Below are 25,434 nucleotides of genomic sequence, written 5' to 3' on the forward strand. Positions count from 1 at the left end.
AGTAATCCTGGTATATAATAATCATGATATATAGTAATCCTGGTATATAATAATCATGATATATAGTAATCGTGGTATATAGTAATCCTGATATATAGTATATCCCCGACTACAAGTCTAATTCGCCTACCAGGGGACTTAAAACTATTTGGGGGTATAGGAAATACAATTACTAAATCGTATACATTTATTTTATAATAATATTGTGATTTAAAATTTATCCAATTGACATTATAAGGGAAAATTTATATTTAACACCGTTTTTGGCGATCCAAAGCACATTTTACTTCGTAATCCAGAACCAATGTAACTCGTATGTAATATATACGTTACATGTATTTTTGATTAATATTATATTATACTATGGAAAAAAATGTATGGTTTCGATAATTATGTTTCGTATCTTATCGAATATTATTTATTTAGACAAAACGGCAACGTTTTGTATACGATTTAATTCGCATTACATCTATTGAGGTTTTTTCGTATCGGCCGGCAGGATTACTAATAATATACACCCAAAATCGCAGGCCGCTGGTTATACCACCCTCATCTAACATAAACATTACTAAATAACATATGATATTTAATTATAAACAAAATACTACTGGTATTCATTTGCTGTTTTAAATTGTATAGGTTTTACAACGCATAAAACCAAAACCGCCAAATTTCCATTTCACACAAAACGTGAAAAAGATATTTTAAACCAAGTAATGGAGATGTATAAAAAATCTTTAGAAGATACAGCCTATAAATACGAAAGAAACACAAGATTTAAAAATCAAATAAACGATATTAAAATTGTAGCAACCCAATCAATAAGTCTTGGTCAAATTATATACACCTTGTGTGGGATGACCGCTGCTATAAAACCAGAAGAAATAAAAGTATGTTTTGCCAAACTATTATTATTAAATAATAATAAACAGTATTTAATTATTTTTTTCTCAGATTGGGGTTAATGACTTCTCTATTTTAACAAGTTCACGTAATAAAAAAGATTTACTGTTTCTCGGACCTGCGGCTTATATAAACCATTGCTGCTCAAACAATACGGAATTGGTGGCTGGAAAGGGGGAAGGAGTCTGGTGTGCAAAAGCAATTCAACAAATAAATATTGGTACAGAAATAACAACATACTATGGTGACCATTACTTTGGTGAAAACCAAACAAATTGTGAATGCCAATGTCACACTGACAAAGTCCCAGTAAACGATGGTAAGCATACAAAGTCATTAAACACAGTACTACTAGGTGGAACAGAGTATATCATGTTAATTTCTACTTGCATTATTTAAAATAAATTTATGACAATACATTTACATAATATTTTTATATTACAGTAGATAGTCTGGGTAATCAAGATCAACCACAAAGCGAAACGCCTGTTGCATCAACTTCAGTCAAACCTGTGACACAAGGTACCACATTTTTTTAAATTTTACTTTCTATCATGTTAATTTTTTAACTACTGATTTAGAGCATATGGGTAAACAAGATCAACAAGCAAGCGAATTGCCAGTTGCAAACCCTTCAGTCAAACCTGTGACACAAGGTACCACATTTTTTTTTAATTTTACTTTCTGTCATGTTAATTTCTGCCCTATTAACCACTTGCATTAATTAACATAAATTTATGACAATATATTTACATAATATTTTTATATTACAGTAGATAGTCTGGGTAATCAATATCAACCAGAAAGCGAAACGCCTGTTGCATCAACTTCAGTCAAACCTGTGACACAAGGTACCACATTTTTTTAAATTTTACTTTCTATCATGTTAATTTTTTAACTACTGATTTAGAGCAGAGGGGTAAACAAGATCAACAAGCAAGCGAATTGCCAGTTGCAAACCCTTCAGTCAAACCTGTGACACAAGGTACCACATTTTTTTTTAATTTTACTTTCTGTCATGTTAATTTCTGCCCTATTAACCACTTGCATTAATTAACATAAATTTATGACAATATATTTACATAATATTTTTATATTACAGTAGATAGTCTGGGTAATCAATATCAACCAGAAAGCGAAACGCCTGTTGCAAACCCTTCAGTCAAACCTGTGACACAAGGTACCACGTTTTTTTAAATTTTACTTTCTATCATGTTAATTTTTTAACTACTGATTTAGAGCATATGGGTAAACAAGATCAACAAGCAAGCGAATTGCCAGTTGCAAACCCTTCAGTCAAACCTGTGACACAAGGTACCACATTTTTTTAAATTTTACTTTCTATCATGTTAATTTTTTTTTTAAAAATAAAATAAAAATAAATTTATGACAATATTTTTACATAATATTTTTATATTGCAGTAGATAGTATGGTTACAGATACTGATACAGAAGAAAGTGAAACCGATTCAGAGAGTATGGATATAAATACAGATACAGAAGATACTGATTTAGAGCAGAGGGGTAAACAAGATCAACAAAAAAGCGAATTTCCAGTTGCAAACCCTTCAGTCAAACCTGTGACACAAGGTACCACATTTTTTTTTTAATTTTACTTTCTGTCATGTTAATTTCTGCCCTATTAACCACTTGCATTAATTAACATAAATTTATGACAATATATTTACATAATATTTTTATATTACAGTAGATAGTCTGGGTAATCAAGATCAACCAGAAAGCGAAACGCCTGTTGCATCAACATCAGTCAAACCTGTGACACAAGGTACCACATTTTTTTAAATTTTACTTTCTATCATGTTAATTTTTTTTTTAAAAATAAAATAAAAATAAATTTATGACAATATTTTTACATAATATTTTTATATTGCAGTAGATAGTATGGGTACAGATACTGATACAGAAGAAAGTGAAACCGATTCAGAGAGTATGGATATAAATACAGATACAGAAGATACTGATTTAGAGCATATGGTACAGATTGAGCATTGAACGGTGTAAAAGCTTAACGGTGGATTAGGGCTACTGGCGATACCACCTTGATAAAAAAAAACGCGCTTATGTGTAAGACCCCTTGGGTAGTGTGGAACATTACACTTATGTTGAAGACGTCTCCATAGATAAAGATCAGAACAACGAGGTCCCTAATCATGAAACCAGTGTTAATGTGTCGTGGATAACTGATAAAAGTATGCAAAATATTTATGGTTTTATGTAACTCTTAGAATATAACTGTATTGTTTTATATACATGCAATACATTACTTTTAGACGATGATGAATATAATTTTATTTTAATAACAAAATAAATTTAAATTCTTATTGGAATGTGTTCCAGAACTTTATTACAGGATTACTATTAGATCTGTTAAATAAAGAAAAAAACATTTACAAAATATTGTTAATATTTATTATATTCTATAAATTTTTATTTCACATATCATAATTAAAAATCAATACATTCATCACTCCGTTCAGAATCTAAAATAAATAAATGTTATAAACATTATGCCAAATTATTTATCTGTGGGTATCCTACATAAATAATCAATATTTTTTGTAGCATTGACATCACGAAATGGTTTTCCTTGTTTTTCTCAGTGTAGACTCTGCATCACAACTGTTTGCAATAATGGGTCTTGTAGCGATGGACTCTATAAAATAGCAAAAAAGAAACATTTAAGTATAATGTGTTAGTAAGTACTTTTCAAATTACTTGTATAAGCGTGTACATCAACATTTTTTGTGGCAGTTGGTGTCTCAATTATACTTGTGTACCTGAAAATAAAAATGTTTTAATATAAATGTGTTTTTTTTATATACATGCAATACCTTACTTTTCGACGATGTCGGAATAGTGCTATTGACATCCCAAATGATAGATCACACAATGAACATTTATAAGGTTTTAAGTGTGAATGAACATGAATATTGTGTATTTTTAATTGTTTTTGAGTCGCATATGTTTTGGTACAATGGAGACATTTAATTAACTCATGTTTGATATGTATGGTTTTTTGGTGATAATTCAGATCACTTATTTGAAGAAAAGAACTTTTGCACATCTTACATTTATACCTCTTCCTGCGAGAGTTGTGTATTTCTTTATGTCTTTTAACTGATTTTTGAGACGATAGTTTTTTATTGCATATTTTACAACTATTAACCTTATTGGGGGAATGTGTTATTATATGTTTTTGGAACCAACCATGATTTTTGTACTTTTTTTACCGAGTAATCCTGTTATATAGTAATCCTGGTGCTAAGTAATCCTGTTATATAGTAATCCTGGTGCTAAGTAATCCTGTTATATAGTAATCCTGGTGCTAAGTAATCCTGATATATAGTAATCCTGGTGCTAAGTAATCCTGTTATATAGTAATCCTGGTGCTTAGTAATCCTGTTATATAGTAATCCTGGTGCTAAGTAATCCTGATATATAGTAATCCTGGTATATAGTAATCCTGGTATATAGTAATCCTGGTATATAATAATCATGATATATAGTAATCCTGGTATATAATAATCATGATATATAGTAATCGTGGTATATAGTAATCCTGATATATAGTATATCCCCGACTACAAGTCTAATTCGCCTACCAGGGGACTTAAAACTATTTGGGGGAATAGGAAATACAATTACTAAATCGTATACATTTATTTTATAATAATATTGTGATTTAAAATTTATCCAATTGACATTATAAGGGAAAATTTATATTTAACACCGTTTTTGGCGATCCAAAGCACATTTTACTTCGTAATCCAGAACCAATGTAACTCGTATGTAATATATACGTTACATGTATTTTTGATTAATATTATATTATACTATGGAAAAAAATGTATGGTTTCGATAATTATGTTTCGTATCTTATCGAATATTATTTATTTAGACAAAACGGCAACGTTTTGTATACGATTTAATTCGCATTACATCTATTGAGGTTTTTTCGTATCGGCCGGCAGGATTACTAATAATATACACCCAAAATCGCAGGCCGCTGGTTATACCACCCTCATCTAACATAAACATTACTAAATAACATATGATATTTAATTATAAACAAAATACTACTGGTATTCATTTGCTGTTTTAAATTGTATAGGTTTTACAACGCATAAAACCAAAACCGCCAAATTTCCATTTCACACAAAACGTGAAAAAGATATTTTAAACCAAGTAATGGAGATGTATAAAAAATCTTTAGAAGATACAGCCTATAAATACGAAAGAAACACAAGATTTAAAAATCAAATAAACGATATTAAAATTGTAGCAACCCAATCAATAAGTCTTGGTCAAATTATATACACCTTGTGAGGGATGACCGCTGCTATAAAACCAGAAGAAATAAAAGTATGTTTTGCCAAACTATTATTATTAAATAATAATAAACAGTATTTAATTATTTTTTTCTCAGATTGGGGTTAATGACTTCTCTATTTTAACAAGTTCACGTAATAAAAAAGATTTACTGTTTCTCGGACCTGCGGCTTATATAAACCATCGCTGCTCAAACAATACGGAATGGGTGGCTGGAAAGGGGGAAGGAGTCTGGTGTGCAAAAGCAATTCAACAAATAAATATTGGTACAGAAATAACAACATACTATGGTGACCATTACTTTGGTGAAAACCAAACAAATTGTGAATGCCAATGTCACACTGACAAAGTCCCAGTAAACGATGGTAAGCATACAAAGTCATTAAACACAGTACTACTAGGTGGAACAGAGTATATCATGTTAATTTCTACTTGCATTATTTAAAATAAATTTATGACAATACATTTACATAATATTTTTATATTACAGTAGATAGTCTGGGTAATCAAGATCAACCACAAAGCGAAACGCCTGTTGCATCAACTTCAGTCAAACCTGTGACACAAGGTACCACATTTTTTTATAATTTTACTTTCTGTCATGTTAATTTCTGCCCTATTAACCACTTGCATTAATTAACATAAATTTATGACAATATATTTACATAATATTTTTATATTACAGTAGATAGTCTGGGTAATCAATATCAACCAGAAAGCGAAACACCTGGTGCATCAACTTCAGTCAAACCTGTGACACAAGGTACCACATTTTTTTAAATTTTACTTTCTATCATGTTAATTTTTTAACTACTGATTTAGAGCATATGGGTAAACAAGATCAACAAGCAAGCGAATTGCCAGTTGCAAACCCTTCAGTCAAACCTGTGACACAAGGTACCACATTTTTTTTTAATTTTACTTTCTGTCATGTTAATTTCTGCCCTATTAACCACTTGCATTAATTAACATAAATTTATGACAATATATTTACATAATATTTTTATATTACAGTAGATAGTCTGGGTAATCAATATCAACCAGAAAGCGAAACGCCTGTTGCATCAACTTCAGTCAAACCTGTGACACAAGGTACCACATTTTTTTAAATTTTACTTTCTATCATGTTAATTTTTTAACTACTGATTTAGAGCAGAGGGGTAAACAAGATCAACAAGCAAGCGAATTGCCAGTTGCAAACCCTTCAGTCAAACCTGTGACACAAGGTACCACATTTTTTTTTAATTTTACTTTCTGTCATGTTAATTTCTGCCCTATTAACCACTTGCATTAATTAACATAAATTTATGACAATATATTTACATAATATTTTTATATTACAGTAGATAGTCTGGGTAATCAATATCAACCAGAAAGCGAAACGCCTGTTGCAAACCCTTCAGTCAAACCTGTGACACAAGGTACCACGTTTTTTTAAATTTTACTTTCTATCATGTTAATTTTTTAACTACTGATTTAGAGCATATGGGTAAACAAGATCAACAAGCAAGCGAATTGCCAGTTGCAAACCCTTCAGTCAAACCTGTGACACAAGGTACCACATTTTTTTAAATTTTACTTTCTATCATGTTAATTTTTTTTTTAAAAATAAAATAAAAATAAATTTATGACAATATTTTTACATAATATTTTTATATTGCAGTAGATAGTATGGTTACAGATACTGATACAGAAGAAAGTGAAACCGATTCAGAGAGTATGGATATAAATACAGATACAGAAGATACTGATTTAGAGCAGAGGGGTAAACAAGATCAACAAAAAAGCGAATTGCCAGTTGCAAACCCTTCAGTCAAACCTGTGACACAAGGTACCACATTTTTTTTTTAATTTTACTTTCTGTCATGTTAATTTCTGCCCTATTAACCACTTGCATTAATTAACATAAATTTATGACAATATATTTACATAATATTTTTATATTACAGTAGATAGTCTGGGTAATCAAGATCAACCAGAAAGCGAAACGCCTGTTGCATCAACATCAGTCAAACCTGTGACACAAGGTACCACATTTTTTTAAATTTTACTTTCTATCATGTTAATTTTTTTTTTAAAAATAAAATAAAAATAAATTTATGACAATATTTTTACATAATATTTTTATATTGCAGTAGATAGTATGGGTACAGATACTGATACAGAAGAAAGTGAAACCGATTCAGAGAGTATGGATATAAATACAGATACAGAAGATACTGATTTAGAGCATATGGTACAGATTGAGCATTGAACGGTGTAAAAGCTTAACGGTGGATTAGGGCTACTGGCGATACCACCTTGATAAAAAAAAACGCGCTTATGTGTAAGACCCCTTGGGTAGTGTGGAACATTACACTTATGTTGAAGACGTCTCCATAGATAAAGATCAGAACAACGAGGTCCCTAATCATGAAACCAGTGTTAATGTGTCGTGGATAACTGATAAAAGTATGCAAAATATTTATGGTTTTATGTAACTCTTAGAATATAACTGTATTGTTTTATATACATGCAATACATTACTTTTAGACGATGATGAATATAATTTTATTTTAATAACAAAATAAATTTAAATTCTTATTGGAATGTGTTCCAGAACTTTATTACAGGATTACTATTAGATCTGTTAAATAAAGAAAAAAACATTTACAAAATATTGTTAATATTTATTATATTCTATAAATTTTTATTTCACATATCATAATTAAAAATCAATACATTCATCACTCCGTTCAGAATCTAAAATAAATAAATGTTATAAACATTATGCCAAATTATTTATCTGTGGGTATCCTACATAAATAATCAATATTTTTTGTAGCATTGACATCACGAAATGGTTTTCCTTGTTTTTCTCAGTGTAGACTCTGCATCACAACTGTTTGCAATAATGGGTCTTGTAGCGATGGACTCTATAAAATAGCAAAAAAGAAACATTTAAGTATAATGTGTTAGTAAGTACTTTTCAAATTACTTGTATAAGCGTGTACATCAACATTTTTTGTGGCAGTTGGTGTCTCAATTATACTTGTGTACCTGAAAATAAAAATGTTTTAATATAAATGTGTTTTTTTTATATACATGCAATACCTTACTTTTCGACGATGTCGGAATAGTGCTATTGACATCCCAAATGATAGATCACACAATGAACATTTATAAGGTTTTAAGTGTGAATGAACATGAATATTGTGTATTTTTAATTGTTTTTGAGTCGCATATGTTTTGGTACAATGGAGACATTTAATTAACTCATGTTTGATATGTATGGTTTTTTGGTGATAATTCAGATCACTTATTTGAAGAAAAGAACTTTTGCACATCTTACATTTATACCTCTTCCTGCGAGAGTTGTGTATTTCTTTATGTCTTTTAACTGATTTTTGAGACGATAGTTTTTTATTGCATATTTTACAACTATTAACCTTATTGGGGGAATGTGTTATTATATGTTTTTGGAACCAACCATGATTTTTGTACTTTTTTTGGCATATACTGCAATGGTAGCGGTCACCCTCGATTGGACACTTATCACTGGGTGTAGCCTCTACATCACACCTTTTAACAATGATGGGACTTGTAGCGATGGACTCTACAAAATAGCAAAAAAAAACATTTAGGTTTATTTCTTAGTAAGTACATTATTTTTATAATTACTTGTATAGGTGTGTACATAAACACTTTTTATGGCGTTGACAAGAGGAAATGGTCCATGATGATTACTTGCCAAATGGCACAGAAACGTTGATCGGTTCTTAAATTTAATATTGCAAGCATCACAATAATTATTGATCATTATTACATTAAAATATCAAAAAATAAAAAATAAACAAACATCTTATCAATTGTTATCATAGTGACTGTGGCGCGCTAAAACGTTACCGCGTTCATATAATCAGTTGCACCGGGGTTATCTAATTTTTGATAATGTGATTATGTGCATAAGCCACAGATGGCGTGTTGTATTTGGCAGAACGAGTAAAGGTAAGTATATGACAAGGTTTATAGATTATACAGGTTGCCTCAATCCGAAATTCTGAAAAAGAAGGAGTGGGGAATATTATTTCGTGACGTCATTGTCGTACAGCTATCGTACAGCGCCCGGCATACATAAACATACTACACTTTACCTAAGTACAGATTACACACAATATTATGAATAAAGTCCCGGATAAAAAAAATCAGTTGCATATTATATAAAAATATGTAAAATATTAAATTATATTAAATTAATTGATCTGCAGATTTATTTTCATAAAAACGTTGACACAAAGTGTTCAATGGGGAACTTCAAATAACAAATTTATTAAAAATGTTTTAAAAAAGTAAATCTTATACAACAATATTATTTAAAAAATATAAAAATTTATTTATTCATTTATAAATGAATTTTTTCTTATATTTTGACGTATTTATTTTGAAAAAATAGGAATATCTGCAGATTTATCTTCATCAAAACGTTGACATAAGGCGTTTAATCAAACTTCATAATAAATTTATTAAAAATTATAAAAAATGTATATCTTATGTAATAATATTATTTAAAGAATAAAAAAATGTGTTCTATCAGTTTTAAAAGATCTCTTTCTTATATTTTGACGTATTTGTTAATATCTACAGATTTATCTTCAACAAAACGGACAAAACGTTGACATCAAATGTTCAATCGAACTACATAATAAAAAACTCATCTATAATACACTCCTATCTATTTTAATGTTTTACAATAAATAAAATTTTTGTTATTTAATAATTTTTGTTCATTGCTCCTGTAAAAAAAATAATTATTATAAATTATTATTTAAATTATTTATTTAAATTTTTAATAAAAACTATAACTATATACCTCGGGTAGAATTTTTTTTTTTTATCTTGGTGATCGCTGGCCGGTGTTTCCATTGCATAGAATATTGCTGTGTTAGGTATTTGTTTTAATGAGTTTATTTTTAGATATGTTTCTATTTCTTGAATTTTGAGCTTGTATGATTTAAGATGCATCCGGAAATCTTTTGTAAAAGAGGTTATATCGGTATGAAGATGGTCATTAAGAATTTTGATAAAATTTTGATAGATTTGGAAACAGTGTTTTTTCATTATAGTAGGATTAAAAAGAGCTGGTTCAGAAAGAGATCGCCGGAAGTAAGAAAAAAACAGAACAGGAGGTATATTTACTAGGGTATAGAAGAGTTTGGATTTTTTTAGTTGAGAGAAAGAAAATGAAGGATTTAGAGAATAATTATAGCGGTGTTTATTGGTCAGTCGAAAACGAAGAGAAATTTGTTGTTGTACTAATGAATATATTGATTTTTTGATGAAGGGGGGGGAAAAGTCATTTAGGAAATTTAAGGAAATAATTTTGGAAAAAATAATAATATAATTGATAAGGTCTTTCATCTGCAATTTTTAAATAGTTAAACAATTTTATAATTAGAGACAATTTGTAAATTTATATTATAATAGATGCCAATAACTTACAGTTAAATTGTCAATCTGTAAATTTCTCTTGACCCATTCGAATACTGATATTATAAAAATGTCTGTGGTGGAATGTTTCTCGGGAATGTCCTCCACTATATATTTTTCTATTCTTTTATCTGATGTTATATATATATGATTTAATTGAGGTACATCTTTTCTGTAATATATATATATATATATATATATATGTAAAAAATTATTTGTAATTAGTATAATTTTTTTTTAATGCTACTTACACAACCATATCAATGTCGAACATAAAATCCTATTTATACCGAGTTGGCTATCTAAAGAAGTTCATTTAATTACAATACACATATTTTATATTTATAGAAACGTTATAATATTGTGCTTAAGGCATAACAAATGAAAACTAATATACATTAATAATATTAGAATGTATTAATAAAATATCTATTATTTTGTCTTTTATTATATTGTTAGGTTCTTAAATTAGTTGAGCCTACACTCTACACTTCTACAGTTGTACAGTTTATTTTTCAATCGCGGTGTCTATGTGCATAAAATTATTAATATTACATTTATAAGACATTTTGTCAATTTTAGTTGATTAAACGACAAAATAGTAAGTTACATTTCATTTATATTTTCTATAAATTAAATTAATAAGTAATTTAGTAATATTATTCTTGGTATAATGGATAAAAAAAGTGGTTGATGGTGAAAAAGCAAAATGCAATTTTTGTTCTAATACTATTTCTTATAAAGGGGGTTCTACGGCTAATTTAACGAGACATTTAAAACGAAAACACATAGTTCAATACGAAGCCAGGAAAAAAAGATCTATAGAAATTCTCGAAAAAAACATCGATGAACCTGATAATGTTTCCATATCCGAACCTTCCCATTCTAATTTAACTACTATTACACCTATAATTAAAAATAAAACAGCTAACGTTACAAAAACACAAGTATCCATAGATGCGTATACATCAAGGCCGATGCCTATTTCGAAATCTAAAAAAATTGATGAGCAGTTAGGTATAATGATGGCTAAAGAATACCAACGGTTTAGTTTGGTCGAAAATAAAGAGTTTAAAAAATTTGTATCATTATTAAATCCAAGCTATTCTTTGCCAAGTAGAAAAACAATTACTTATAATATTTTACCTCAATTATTAGAAAACACCAGGGAAAAGGTTAAAAGGAGTTTAGATAATGCATCATATATAGCAATGAGTACGGACGGTTGGACATCTGTTAATAACGAAAGTTACGTCGCTGTTACAGTACATTTTATTGATACTGAACTATGCGTTTTAAAATCTCATTTACTAGGATGCTATTATTTTGAATTATCACATACAGCAATAAATTTATCGACATTTTTAAACAATTGTTTTGAAGAGTGGAGTATTGTAAATAAAGTTAAAATAGCTATTAGCGATAACGCTAGTAATATTACAGCTGCAATAAGTTCAAATAAAAATTGGAAACACATTCCTTGTTTAGCGCATAGCATAAATTTGATAGCCCAATGTGGGTTAGAAGAAATTAAAGAAATACATAAAAAGTTTAAAAAAATAGTAGAGCATTTTAAGCGTAGTTCTCAAGCAGCAGCAAAATTAAAAAACACACAAATTCAGATGAATTATCCAGTACTAAAACTGAAACAAGATGTGATAACGAGATGGAACTCGACTTATGATATGTTTAATAGGTGTTTAGAGACAAAAGATCCATTAGTATCCACTTTGGCTATGATTGGTAATACTGAAATGTTGACGGCGTCAGATTTTAATTTAATGGATTATTATTGCAAACTTTTTAAGCCTTTTAAAGAAGTTACAATTGAGTTAAGTTCGGAAAAAGGGGTATCAATTTCCAAAGTTATAGTTCTCACAAATGCATTGTTATCTCACATAAAAACAATGAGAACTGAGAAAAACTTACCACTTGGTATTTATTCTATGATTTTAAAGATGGAAAAAAAAGCCGAAAACAGATTTTCCGGTATGGAAGACAATTCTACTTTTGCTGAAGCAACTTTAATTGATCCACGTTTTAAAAAAAAAGGATTTAGTAGCGAAACATATTATATCCGTACTTATCAAAACGTCGTGGGCAAGATTTCAAGTATAATTAAACGCAAAAGACAATCTATTAATCAAGAAGAAAATATAGTTACAGATAACGAACAAATCACTATGTCAACTGAAAAAAAAGAAACCTTTGATTCACAGGTATGAATTTTAATTTACATTTTTAAACAATTTATTAAATAACGATAATTTATGATAATTAATAGCCTATTACATATAATATTTTTTTTAGGTAAAAGAAGTTACAACAGTGAGAACTGACACTTCCGATGCAATTGTGAAATTAGATAAATTTCTTAATGAGCCTTTAATCCCAAGGAAATCAGATCCTCTTGTATGGTGGAAGGAAATGAAACGTATATATCCAAATATATACCATTTGATGTTACAAAGATTGGGAGTGCCATCAACATCAGTTCCATGCGAACGAACGTTTTCTAAAGCAGGATACACACAAACAGACAGGCGTAATAGACTTTCCATAAAAAATATGGAAACATTAATGTTTTTAAATGGCAATCTATAATACATATTTTCCTAATCATTTTTTGTACTATTATTATTTTAAATAGTAATTTATTGAATTTTATGTTATTGAAATATAAATGCAAAGACTGCAAAAAACACTGTTGGGTTTTTTATTTTATAATTTATAAATACCTATTCCTAATCCTAATTATAAAACATGAATACAATCCAAAATATCGATTATTAATATTTGTGATAATGTGTTTACGGTGGTCAATATGTTACAATTGAGTTATAATTATTTCAGTTAACGGAATACCGGTTCCGCCGCCCGGTAATAACCGGGCCCGTACACTGTGAACTATAATATATTTTGTGAACGAAAGGACCGAAGGAACGAATCATTTGAACTCGTTCCTTTTCCGGACCTGGAACGATAAGAACGATTCACAAAATGGAACAAAAACTCCCATCACTAAAATGTATTACTATCATACGTAGACTTAATAGGTAAAACTAAAGCACTGTGGCGATACTAAGATCTACAATTATTATTGTATTTAGATATTATCAGTTGTATACATACTCATATTCACTTTTGATATTTCCAAACTCTGTTGTCAAAACGCCAAATAACTCTGGTCCCAAATATTCCAAAGATGATTTGTAAATATTCTTTGCTGTATATCGTTCAATATGCATGTACTCAAATCGAATATAATGAGCCCACAACTCTGTAAATAGATAAATAGGAATATCACGTAAGTAAAATAGTTAATGTCATTATTCACCTTGGACTTCGGAGTAAGAAGTATATCATTTAAGAAAATCGATGACTAAACTTACCAACATCACCATGTCCCAAGTTATAGCATACTTCGTTGTACAATTTACTGACTTGTGTTATGTTGACAGAACTCAAGGATTGTTCATAAGAAATCATTTCAATGTATAATTGTTTACAAGACGGACTTATACTATTCAATTCTTTAAACAGTCTACGAATAGCAGTTATCCCATTGTTCATTCCAAAAATATTCAAGTATTTCACTCTGTATATCAAATTAATTTGGGGCCATGGCACGTATGAAGCTTGGTAGTAGAAATCTAAAAGCTAAAAAAAATGGCTAGTACTTTAAATAATATTCATATAATTATTGTATTAGTATATTTTTGTGTATACTTAAATATTTTATTTAAGTACTTTTATGGACATTTTTGCTCAGCCCTACTAATGCCTGTTAACATTCATCGCATTTGATATTATTTAATATTTAATTAAACGACCTTAAACAATATATTAAGGAAGTAAACAGGTCTATGCTCGATTGTATAAAAGTCATTCATTAAATAACAAATAAATTATTAGGTAATGGCTCGTTAAATCAATGTTACATTGTAATACAAATTTTCAAATTATAAAAGAAGAATAAAATATATATCATCTATAATCTTATTTAAATTTCGGTACCTATTTATTAACAGCTGAATTCATATCACAAGGTTGTTATCATGAATTCTTACTGATAACCATAGATCTCATAGAGAGGAGCGTCTAAACACAGGAATGCACCTTATGCACTCTGCGCATGCGCGTAATTTATTCACCACTATCATTGTTAGGCTGTTATCAATACATACCACATATTATATTTGAAAAGTTAATTATTTTGAATTTGTTTCCGTTTACTACATGTTGTATAAATAATATAATAATAACAATTTAAGTGTTAAAATAATTTACAGTTTGTCATTTCATTTTAGTTGTTAAAAAACATGTCAAATGTATAAAGTATAATAATAATATTTAAAGTGCTAAAAAAAAATCAAAAAACATCTATTAATTTTACTTCTTAAAATAAGAATGTTCAGTTTCGTCACAACTTAAAATATATTTTTTTTTTTTAGTAGTATAGTATTGAGCTGTTCAGTTTCAACTCTCGTTGGTTTTATTAATTCGTTAGGTTTTTCCTGTTTTTTTTTTTTTGTAGAGAAGAATGTGTCTTGAGTTTTAAGTTTTTTATTTGGTGGTTCATTTACTATCTTACTAAAATCTTCATGTGTCTCGTCATTATTTGATGTTGCATCAATGAATGCTTCTAAAGAGTTTAATTGTTTTAATGCTTGTTTAAGATGTTCACTGTTTTTTATATTGTTTATTTTATTGGCTAGACTAATGGCCTTTTCTTTAAATTGTTCTTGCATATTTTCTGTTTTTTTTTTTCAAGTGTCTTAATATGAACTTGTATTTCATCATCTTTGTTTGAAGTTGCATCAAAATTTATATTTTCTGTATCTGCTGCTGACAAAATAGCAATATCTTCAGAATTTTCTGTTGACATTGTCTTCAGAGCAACATAATGTATGTGCTTACATATCATAGACTTGATTTGGTAATCAGGACAAGAACATTGAAATGTGTGAACACACAACTTACAAATAGAACATATCATTGGACAACATACATCATCATTATTTTTTTTTATTTTATAAAACTGACTTGGTGTAAATTCACTTTCAACACTCCAGTTATTCTCACTATCCAGATTGATTGTAAGTTCAAGTAATGTACTTTTATTGTGTCTTTTTTTTATTTCCTGAATCCTTGTACTTGTTTTTCCCTTAGTTAATTTTATAATTCTTTCAACTTTTTTATCACGGGTATATCTTCTAATAGTTGTTATACTTTTATCTAACCGCCCAACTTTGCAACCATTTAAATAATGATATTTTATTGTTTTGTGCATAGATTCTAGATGCATATTACAATTTATACCTAGACCTTTTCGATGGCAATATGCCCACAAACCAACTCTATTGCCATACATGCGATCAAAATATATGCCAAAGTCTCTAGTGTCTGGATCATTCATTAGCTCAAGGTTAAATTCTTTTAAAGCATTATTAAATTCATTTTCATCACACATTGATTGAAGAACTTTTAGAGTTTTATATATAATTCCTTGTTTTTCTTTGCGTGTAGGTCCAGTTATCTTGCAAATGTTTTGTCTCCAAGCTCTATCTACATGCCATGAACATAATAAACGGTGAGGTACTGAGCCCATTGTATTTTCCCAAGCCGAATAAAACGTCTCAACTATATCTGTCATAAAAGTAATTGGACTTATTAAACCTACTTTACTTTTTATAGTTGAAAACATAACTGTGTAAATTGTTGTATCCTTTAAATTTGTGAACATATAACAACATGGAAATCCAGAACCAAAATCATCAACTACTAATAATGTAACTAACTCAAAATCATAAGCATTAAGGCCATGTGTCCAATACAAACTATTTTTCCATTTCCAAATTGTTTTAACATATGCATTTGGCTTAGGTCCATTAATATAATGCAAAAGTCTTTTATGTCCAATATGTTGTTTCCATCTACTTCACCTATTATAAAAAGTTAAAAAAACTACTTTAATATTGTTTTCTTATGCAAAGCTGGGCACTTTTTGTAATATATAACTGGATTATTTTCTCCTTCTTGTTTCATCTGTTCTACCCAAATATCAACTCTTGTAGCATCATTTTTGTGTAATTGACCATCCTGTATGGTGATATTGTACTTTTGTTTGACATTGTGCAAATCGGCTCGTGTAATAAGATCTTCTCTTTTTAAGTTACTCCCTATATTGTCTCTGAAATCATCCAATATTCTTTCCATCGTCACGCCTTGCGATAATTTAGTTGCTATTTCATGCTTTTTAGTAATTGGTAAACTAATATGTTGAAGTTCACTTTCTTGGTGGCCATAGTGATATTTATAGAATATTACTTCACAACTACTTTTATTTAAATGCTCAAATAATATTATGTGACTTGTACAGTTGGTATTAATTTTTTTACTACCTTGTGATTTTATTGATCTTTTAATACTATCAATTTCTTTATGAACACCTGTTCGACCACACTCATAGTAACTTCTATGGCCATCTTTTGACTTTTTTTTCCCCGTCTGAAGGACATATTCACATTTATTTTTTGATTCATACTCTTTTAACCAGTTGTTAAATTCTAGATTTTAATGAATTATATATTATTAAAAATGATTAAAAGCATATTTTTATTAACTAAACCATTATACATACCAGAGACATTTGAAAAGTTAATAATTTCTTTTTCAATACATATTCCATGTTGATCATTTTAATGATTAATTAATAATACTTTTTTAGAAAATGTTAAATTAGAACAAGTAATACATTTAGATGATTTTTGTTTTACTTCATTTATTATATTATGTTTATTTTTCAAATGCCTTGTAAGTGTAAACTTAGTAGAAAATTGACTTTTGCAAGTATCACAATTAAATTCCATTATTCTTTATTGTATTTAAAACACTGGTTCCCAAACTGGGGGGCGCGCCCCCCTTGGGGGGCGTGTACACATTGCTGGGGAGGCGCAAGCAGTTTTTACGAAAGACAATTTTTATTGATTACATTTTTTTTATTTTAAAACGTAGAGAAATAAAATTAGTAGACTGGTTCTCTTTATCGGTTCTCGGGTATCAATAATGGATAACCGATAATAACTATAAATAGTTTTATGCTACGTTATCTGTAAATTAATCGGAACGATAAAAGGATGTTAGGGAAAAGCTATTAGATTAGTTTAAACTCGATTTAGTTTCGTTTTGCAGTCGCATACTGCACGTAGTATCGTAGTACGTAGTCGTCGCGAGTGTACATACGTAAAAATAATGGCTCCACAGAAAATAAGATTGTATAACGACGATTATATAAAGTTTGGTTTCACGTTCATTCAAAAGGATGGTATCCAAATGCCACAGTGTGTTATTTGTCACGTTGTGTTAAGTAACGATGCTCTCCGACCAAGTCGACTAGAACGACATTTAACCACAGCTCATCCGATGCTAAAAGAAAAACCTAAAGAGTTTTTTGTTGCTAAAAAAAATTCTTTAAATAAAATTAAACTTGACAGAACCGGAGAATTTCAACAGAATAATGAAAAAATTATTGAAGCTTCATATCACATCGCCTTTATGGTGGCTCAGCAAAAGAAACCACATACATTGGGTGAAACATTAATTAAGCCTAGCATACTTAAAGCCGTTGAAATAGTACTTGGTGAAGAAAGTAAAAGGAAAGTTTCTCAAATATCTCTTTCAGACAATACAATCAAACGACGCATTGATGAATTAGCTTTGGACATACAAAATCAGTTGATTCATAAATTAAAAAATTCCGTATTCTTTGCAATTCAGTGTGATGAATCAACTGATGTGGCCAATTGTTGTCAGCTATTAGTTTACTGCCGTTTTATAAATGAAAAGACTATTGCAGAAGAGCTTATGTTTTCCCAGGCCTTAAGTTCTACCTCAAAAGGCAGTGACGTTTTGTCTGCCATCGATATATTTTTTGATCAGAATGGCCTCTCATGGAAAAATGTTGTAGGTGTATGTACAGACGGTGCCCCTGCTATGCTAGGATCACGATCGGGTTTTGTGAAGCTTGCAAAAGATAAAAATCCATCAATAATTGGTTCTCATTGTGTAATACACCGCCAAGCCTTAGCTGCAAAAACGCTGCCATTTGAAATTAAAAATGTACTAGAAGTATGTATAAAAATTGTTAATACCATCAAAAGTAGTGCTCTTAATTCACGTCTTTTTAAGATTCTTTGTTCTGAGCTATCAGCCCAACATTCTGTTTTATTATTCCATACCGAGGTTCGTTGGTTATCCAAAGGAAATATGCTTGAGCGTTTGTACGAATTAAAGTCTGAAGTCGAAATAATGCTTTTACAATTAGGAAAAGACGATCTTCGGGAAAATTTTACTGATGAAAATTTCACATTCTACTTCGCATATCTAGCAGATTTTTTTGAGACTATTAATAACCTAAATCTCAAATTACAAGGGAGGAATATAAACGTAATAATCGCGAACGATACTATCAACTCATTTCTAGAAAAGATACAACTGTGGAAACGCCGAGTAAACAAAGAGACTCCTAATTTTTCGTCTTTCCGTCGACTGAACGAACTTCTCTCTGATGAAGAAGAACCATTTTGTCCTACTGGATTGAAAGATATAGTGATTAAACATCTCGACAGTTTGACTGATGAATTCACTCGATATTTTCCAAATTTTTCGAACAAAAGTTGGCAATATATGTTAACAAGTTCTCCATTCAGTACTAACGTAGACACATTGCCAGATATAATTCAAGAACAGGCAATCGAGCTGAAGAACGATTCACGGGCGAAAATTGATTTTAACAGTGGTAGCTCTTTGGAAGAATTTTGGGTAAAATACCAACCTATTTATCCTGAAATTTCAAATGAAGCTTTAAAAGTCCTTGTACAATTTTCATCTACATATTTGTGCGAATCTGGGTTCTCCAGCATGGCAGTTATAAAAAACAAACATAGAAATCGTTTAGATGTCGCATCTGACTTAAGGTGTTCATTATCAAATATTGAGCCGAACATAAAAAAACTGTCCAAGGAAAAGTGTTGTCAGCATTAACATTATTTATTAATTTCATTATGTATTTTTTTATTTACCATTATTATTATTATTATTATTATTATTATTATTAACATCTAATTTCATTATGTATTTTTTTATTTACCATTATTATTATTATTATTAACATCAATAAAAAAGTAGTCATTCTGAATAATTTAAAGTTTATTTTTAAAGAACACAAAAAAATATGATCAATTTTTTTTCAATTTAAAAAAGGGGGGGCGCGAGATTTTTGAAAATATATAAAGGGGGCGTAGAATAGAATAGCTTGGGAACCACTGATTTAAAATAATTAAATGCAAATTTTATGTTAAAACAAAAAATCATTACACTTTATATCTGTCATTGACAGCAATAACTATCTAATATGCTGAGATGGCTTTTAATAATGTTTATTTATATCTACATTTTACCCAATTACCTATTTGAACATGTCATAAACTAGACTTTATCAAAATTTATTACCAAAAGGCTATTTACTAAATGTTTTATTGAGTATTAACAATACACAGTATTGTAATAGATACTTTTAAAATTGTATTTAATTATAGATACCGAGATACAAGTACATCCATTCAGAAAGCATTTAAAATACATATCAAATACTTAAAAAAAATATATTTAAGAACAAATATAAATACTTTATTTTTTACTTTTCTACTAGTTAGCTTTCCAAATTAATGTTGTAATAACTAATTTAAAATTGTCATGTTACATTCATTTTAATATTAGGTAGTAGGTTGTTAATGAAATATAAATAAGAGGATAAAAAAATATCATTCCCAAAAAATTTTGTTGATTGTAAGTATATTTATATTTTATAATAATCACATTCACAAATAAACAATAAACCAGCAATAGGAGACAAGAGTTTTCAATATTTATAAATGGAAAATATAAATAAAATAGACAAATAGTATAATAATTTTCAAAATAAAAAATATGTGACAACTGACGAATAATTCGTTTATCAATAGTATTTGTATAAAAGTATTTGATTTTTCAAGTATAAATACCTCCTAAATAGTATTTAAAATACTTTACAAGACTGATATTACAATTTTAAAAATTCAATATTATCTAATATCTATATAAATTACATTATCTTAATAGTAAATACTTAACTACAATCGACATAAAGTAACCAAAATACAATGGGCTCAGTACCTCACCGTTTATTATGTTCATGGCATGTAGATAGAGCTTGGAGACAAAACATTTGCAAGATAACTGGACCTACACGCAAAGAAAAACAAGGAATTATATATAAAACTCTAAAAGTTCTTCAATCAATGTGTGATGAAAATGAATTTAATAATGCTTTAAAAGAATTTAACCTTGAGCTAATGAATGATCCAGACACTAGAGACTTTGGCATATATTTTGATCGCATGTATGGCAATAGAGTTGGTTTGTGGGCATATTGCCATCGAAAAGGTCTAGGTATAAATTGTAATATGCATCTAGAATCTATGCACAAAACAATAAAATATCATTATTTAAATGGTTGCAAAGTTGGGCGGTTAGATAAAAGTATAACAACTATTAGAAGATATACCCGTGATAAAAAAGTTGAAAGAATTATAAAATTAACTAAGGGAAAAACAAGTACAAGGATTCAGGAAATAAAAAAAAGACACAATAAAAGTACATTACTTGAACTTACAATCAATCTGGATAGTGAGAATAACTGGAGTGTTGAAAGTGAATTTACACCAAGTCAGTTTTATAAAATAAAAAAAAATAATGATGATGTATGTTGTCCAATGATATGTTCTATTTGTAAGTTGTGTGTTCACACATTTCAATGTTCTTGTCCTGATTACCAAATCAAGTCTATGATATGTAAGCACATACATTATGTTGCTCTGAAGACAATGTCAACAGAAAATTCTGAAGATATTGCTATTTTATTTAATATAACACTCACCGTCGATTATCGCTGCCTTCCCGTTTCTGGCTCTGTTATCTTAAAACGATAAACCGTTAGCATAGTATTTTTCAATACCAATTAAAATGGTTAATCAGAATAATCCTAATAAAAATAACAACACTGGTGTTAACAAGCCGGTCAGCCCGATTAAACTTAATAAAATAACAACGAACTCTTCTCCAAGTAATGAATGGACTATACAGAATAATAATAAAAGGAATCATTCTGACTCATCTAATCCTACCTCACCTCAAGCACCGGGTAATAAAGTACACAAAAAATTATTCTCGTCTTCAAACCGATTCGCAGTTCTTTCCCAAACCTCAAACTCAGACAATAATCCTACGGTCGGTCCGAACGCTTTTCTGGACACAAACTCTAATCGTGAAGATGACTCAATGGATTCTATTACAATTAAACCTCCTCCTCCAATTTTTGTGCGTGGAGTTGAAGACTTTCCAGAACTATGTAAAAGTCTAATTGAAAAAATCGGCGTCGAAAATTTTGTCTGTAAATCTTTTACTGACCGTTTAAAAATCCAAACCAGCACTCCCGATGCCTACAGATCACTTATCCATTTTCTGAAGGAGGAGAAGGCTGAATACCATACCTATCAATTACAACAAGATAAGCCAATACGTGTGGTAATTAGGAATCTACATCCAACAACTCCAATTAGTCTCATAAAATCTGAGCTAGAATTCCTTCATTTTGAAGTGAGATCTGTGACCAATGTTCTTCACAAAACAAACAAATACCCCCTTCCGCTCTTTTTCATTGATCTGGAACCCGTCCCTTACTCAAATGACATATTTAAGTTGACGTCTCTGCTTCATACAAAAATTAAAGTAGAGGAACCTTTTAAGACGAAAACAATAAGCCAGTGTGTGAATTGTCAGGAATATGGTCACACAAGATCGTACTGTGGTTATCCGTCACGCTGTGTTCGTTGCAGCGCTTTCCATCCATCATCTGACTGTCCAAACCCACCTGGTACTCCACCGAAATGCGCGCTCTGTCAAGGCTCTCATCCAGCCAGCTACAAGGGCTGTTCAATATACAAGGACCTCCAACGTCGTAAGAAACCCACAAGTAACTTTCCATTTGATAATGTTAGAGATAAGTCACGCGTTGTTCAAGATAGCCACCCTCCAAATCGTACACATACCCATGAAACCACATATGCGCAGGCCACTTCAGGCCAAAATGATAACCGCCCCTCTCCCCCTGCAGCTCCTGACGTTAACAACTTAATGTCCAGCTTCCTGCAAGAATTCAAAGCTTTAATTAACCCTCTAATAGCTCTTCTTACCAAAGTAATATCCTCTCTTCTTGATAAAAAGAATGACTAACAACACTTTCACAAACCAATCTCTCACAATACTTCTTTTCAACGCTAACGGTTTAAAAAATCATGTAAATGAGCTCCAATTCGTGCTTCACAATAAACGTATTGACATTGCGCTCATTACGGAAACTCATTTTACACAGTATTCAAATTTTTACATTCCTGGTTATAAGCTGGTGAAGGCTAATCATCCGGACAATACTGCTCACGGTGGTGTCGCCATTTTCATCAAATCTTCAATAATATTTCAAACTCTTCCAAATTACTGTTACGATCACTTACAATCGTGCACTGTACTAATACACTTAAGTAATATTCCTGTGACAATATCAGCATTATATTCCCCTCCAAAACACAAAGTTTTAAATGTAGACTTCCACAATTACTTTAGTACCCTTGGCAATAATATTATTGTGGGAGGCGACTATAATGCCAAGCATCAAAGTTGGGGTTGTCGCTCAAATAATCCTCGTGGCTGTGTTCTTCATACCTACGCAAGTGCAAAAAACTTAAATGTACTTGCCCCTCCTGACCCTACCTAAACACAAACACAAAGCCTCTTTACTTGAAAAATTCTTGACGAATCTGTCTCCTAATGACGGCAGTCTTTGGAGAGCCACTAAAATAACATGTAAACTCAATTCTCCTAACGTACCAATTAAAAAATCAGATGGATCCTTTGTCTGCTCCGACTGGGAAAAAGCCGAATTATTTAAAGACTTTCTTCATGAGACATTCCAACCCCATCCTGAAATCTTCTCTCTTGTAAATAATCTTGCTGTTGCCGAGTCTCTAAATTCGCCTCTTCCTGTTTCTCGCCCTGTAAAACACTTTTCACCTAGTGAAGTCAAATTTGTTATTGATAAGTACCCACAGAAAAAATCTCCAGGTTTTGATCTCATAACAGGCGAAGTTGCCAGATGCTTACCAAAAAAAGCTATAATACACCTCACCCACATTTTTAATTGTATTTTAAGACTTTCTTACTTTCCAATATTATGGAAATTTTCAACTATTATTATGATTCCCAAGCCTAAAAAACCTCCAGATACCGTATCTTCCTTCCGTCCTATTAGTCTTCTGCCTTTTTTCGCAAAAATTCTGGAAAAATTGATCCTTAAGCGCATCTTACCTAGTATCTCAAACTCGATTCTACCTGATACCCAATTTGGCTTCCGTTCTGCCCACTCTACCATTCATCAGGTACACAGGATTATCGATGCCATCTCGTACTCACTCGAAAAAAAACAGTATTGTACTTGTGCCTTCTTAGATGTGTCACAAGCGTTTGACAGGGTATGGCACGATGGTCTTCTTGTCAAATTAAAAAAAATCTTGCACCCTGTATTTTACCTAATCATTAAATCCTACCTGTCAAACCGTCATTTTCAAATCAGATTCGGTAATGCACATTCAACTATATCCAATATTTCAGCCGGTGTTCCCCAAGGGGGTATACTCTCTCCCATACTTTATAACATTTATGCTGCTGATCAACCTACCACTCCAAACACTTTAGTAGCTGATTATGCAGACGATAAGGCAATAATTTCTATCAATTCAAATCCGGTAATAGCTTCATACAATCTTCAAAATCACCTAACCCTTATGGAAGACTGGTATACCAAGTGGCGAGTTAAAATTAACCAGACAAAATCTATCCACACTACATTTACACTGCGTCTCTCTCCATGCCCCGAGGTATCTATATATGGTACTCAAATTCCTACTTCTTCCTCTGTCAAATATTTAGGACTTACACTTGATCGCAGACTTACCTGGGCTCCTCACCTTAAATCTAAAAGACAAAATTTAAACATACGGCTGCGCTTGTTAAAAACTTTCTGCAATAACAATAAATACACAAACATTAAAACTAAACTTCTTATTTATAAATCTCTAATCAAGCCCATCTGGACATATGGCATACAGCTCTGGGGTAATGCAAAAAAATCCAACATCAACAAGATTCAAACTTTTCAAAATATTGCGCTAAGGAAACTACTTAATGCCCCACCTTACGTCTCCAACCATTCTATACAACAAGACCTCAGGATGAATTCCGTCAAAGACGAAGCAAAAATTTATTATAAGCGTTTTCACAGTAGGTTACCCAACCATCCTAACCCTCTTATAAAAAATCTGGCAATCTCTTCGATTCCGGGTAATCCCGCTAGGCGTCTTAAACGCAACTGGTGTCGTGACCTGCTAAATGCATGACCCCTAGAAAATCCCCTTACTAATCTGAAACAAAATAGGTAGTGTCATCATTGGGTGGCTTCTTCCGTCATATTTTTCATGTTTTTATTACTCATATCAAATTTACTTATTGTTCTATGAATAGATTGTAAATACCTTGTAAAAATAAAAAAAAAAAAAAAAAAAC

General features: G+C 30.3%; 5 protein-coding genes across 5 annotated transcripts; 4 read left to right on the plus strand and 1 right to left on the minus strand.

The window, feature by feature from the left end:
- Window positions 1-716: 716 nt before the first annotated feature.
- Window positions 717-2,916, plus strand: LOC132925630 (uncharacterized). The gene is made up of 11 exons (XM_060990007.1): window positions 717-890; window positions 955-1,222; window positions 1,348-1,425; window positions 1,485-1,559; window positions 1,677-1,754; window positions 1,814-1,888; window positions 2,006-2,083; window positions 2,143-2,217; window positions 2,326-2,493; window positions 2,612-2,689; window positions 2,798-2,916. The coding sequence occupies exons 1-11, from the start codon at window positions 717-719 to the stop codon at window positions 2,914-2,916; spliced, it is 1,266 nt and encodes a 421-aa protein (XP_060845990.1).
- Window positions 2,917-5,253: 2,337 nt separating this feature from the next.
- On the plus strand, window positions 5,254-7,507 carry LOC132925631 (uncharacterized). Its single transcript, XM_060990009.1, has 12 exons — window positions 5,254-5,286; window positions 5,351-5,618; window positions 5,744-5,821; window positions 5,939-6,016; window positions 6,076-6,150; window positions 6,268-6,345; window positions 6,405-6,479; window positions 6,597-6,674; window positions 6,734-6,808; window positions 6,917-7,084; window positions 7,203-7,280; window positions 7,389-7,507. Exons 1-12 carry the CDS (start codon window positions 5,254-5,256, stop codon window positions 7,505-7,507), a joined length of 1,203 nt encoding a protein of 400 aa, XP_060845992.1.
- Window positions 7,508-11,392: 3,885 nt separating this feature from the next.
- Window positions 11,393-13,625, plus strand: LOC132925632 (zinc finger BED domain-containing protein 4-like). The gene is made up of 4 exons (XM_060990010.1): window positions 11,393-11,408; window positions 11,464-12,938; window positions 13,030-13,264; window positions 13,573-13,625. Exons 1-4 carry the CDS (start codon window positions 11,393-11,395, stop codon window positions 13,623-13,625), a joined length of 1,779 nt encoding a protein of 592 aa, XP_060845993.1.
- A 210-nt stretch (window positions 13,626-13,835) lies between these two features.
- LOC132925633 (uncharacterized) lies at window positions 13,836-17,410 on the minus strand. Its single transcript, XM_060990011.1, has 5 exons — window positions 17,363-17,410; window positions 16,691-17,229; window positions 15,509-16,628; window positions 14,112-14,379; window positions 13,836-13,999 (listed from the first exon to the last, which is right to left on the minus strand). The coding sequence occupies exons 1-5, from the start codon at window positions 17,408-17,410 to the stop codon at window positions 13,836-13,838; spliced, it is 2,139 nt and encodes a 712-aa protein (XP_060845994.1).
- A 234-nt stretch (window positions 17,411-17,644) lies between these two features.
- On the plus strand, window positions 17,645-20,038 carry LOC132927796 (SCAN domain-containing protein 3-like). The gene has a single exon (XM_060992385.1). The coding sequence runs from the start codon at window positions 17,974-17,976 to the stop codon at window positions 19,762-19,764; it is 1,791 nt and encodes a 596-aa protein (XP_060848368.1). The 5' UTR covers window positions 17,645-17,973; the 3' UTR covers window positions 19,765-20,038.
- The last annotated feature ends 5,396 nt before the right edge of the window (window positions 20,039-25,434 follow it).

This window comes from Rhopalosiphum padi, chromosome 3 (assembly GCF_020882245.1).
Source record: "Rhopalosiphum padi isolate XX-2018 chromosome 3, ASM2088224v1, whole genome shotgun sequence".
NCBI classification, from domain to species: Eukaryota; Metazoa; Arthropoda; class Insecta; order Hemiptera; family Aphididae; genus Rhopalosiphum; species Rhopalosiphum padi.

What these genes read in the sequence shown, in the direction of transcription:
- LOC132925630 (XM_060990007.1), top strand. Translation starts at nt 717, where the DNA reads ATGGAGATGTATAAAAAATCTTTAGAAGATACAGCCTATAAATACGAA. An exon ending in AGTCAAACCTGTGACACAAG is followed by an intron (nt 1,889 to 2,005) that starts GTACCACATTTT and finishes TTTATATTACAG; the next exon opens with TAGATAGTCTGGGTAATCAA. An exon ending in AGTCAAACCTGTGACACAAG is followed by an intron (nt 2,494 to 2,611) that starts GTACCACATTTT and finishes TTTATATTACAG; the next exon opens with TAGATAGTCTGGGTAATCAA.
- LOC132925631 (XM_060990009.1), top strand. Translation starts at nt 5,254, where the DNA reads ATGACCGCTGCTATAAAACCAGAAGAAATAAAA. An exon ending in AGTCAAACCTGTGACACAAG is followed by an intron (nt 5,822 to 5,938) that starts GTACCACATTTT and finishes TTTATATTACAG; the next exon opens with TAGATAGTCTGGGTAATCAA. An exon ending in AGTCAAACCTGTGACACAAG is followed by an intron (nt 6,675 to 6,733) that starts GTACCACGTTTT and finishes CTACTGATTTAG; the next exon opens with AGCATATGGGTAAACAAGAT.
- LOC132925632 (XM_060990010.1), top strand. An exon ending in AAGAAACCTTTGATTCACAG is followed by an intron (nt 12,939 to 13,029) that starts GTATGAATTTTA and finishes TATTTTTTTTAG; the next exon opens with GTAAAAGAAGTTACAACAGT. An exon ending in ATACACACAAACAGACAGGC is followed by an intron (nt 13,265 to 13,572) that starts GTAATAGACTTT and finishes TAATTATTTCAG; the next exon opens with TTAACGGAATACCGGTTCCG.
- LOC132925633 (XM_060990011.1), bottom strand. Translation starts at nt 17,410, where the DNA reads ATGGAATATGTATTGAAAAAGAAATTATTAACTTTTCAAATGTCTCTG. An exon ending in TAACTTTTCAAATGTCTCTG is followed by an intron (nt 17,230 to 17,362) that starts GTATGTATAATG and finishes TATGTCCTTCAG; the next exon opens with ACGGGGAAAAAAAAGTCAAA. An exon ending in CTTGGGACATGGTGATGTTG is followed by an intron (nt 14,000 to 14,111) that starts GTAAGTTTAGTC and finishes ATCTATTTACAG; the next exon opens with AGTTGTGGGCTCATTATATT.
- LOC132927796 (XM_060992385.1), top strand. Translation starts at nt 17,974, where the DNA reads ATGGCTCCACAGAAAATAAGATTGTATAACGACGATTATATAAAGTTT.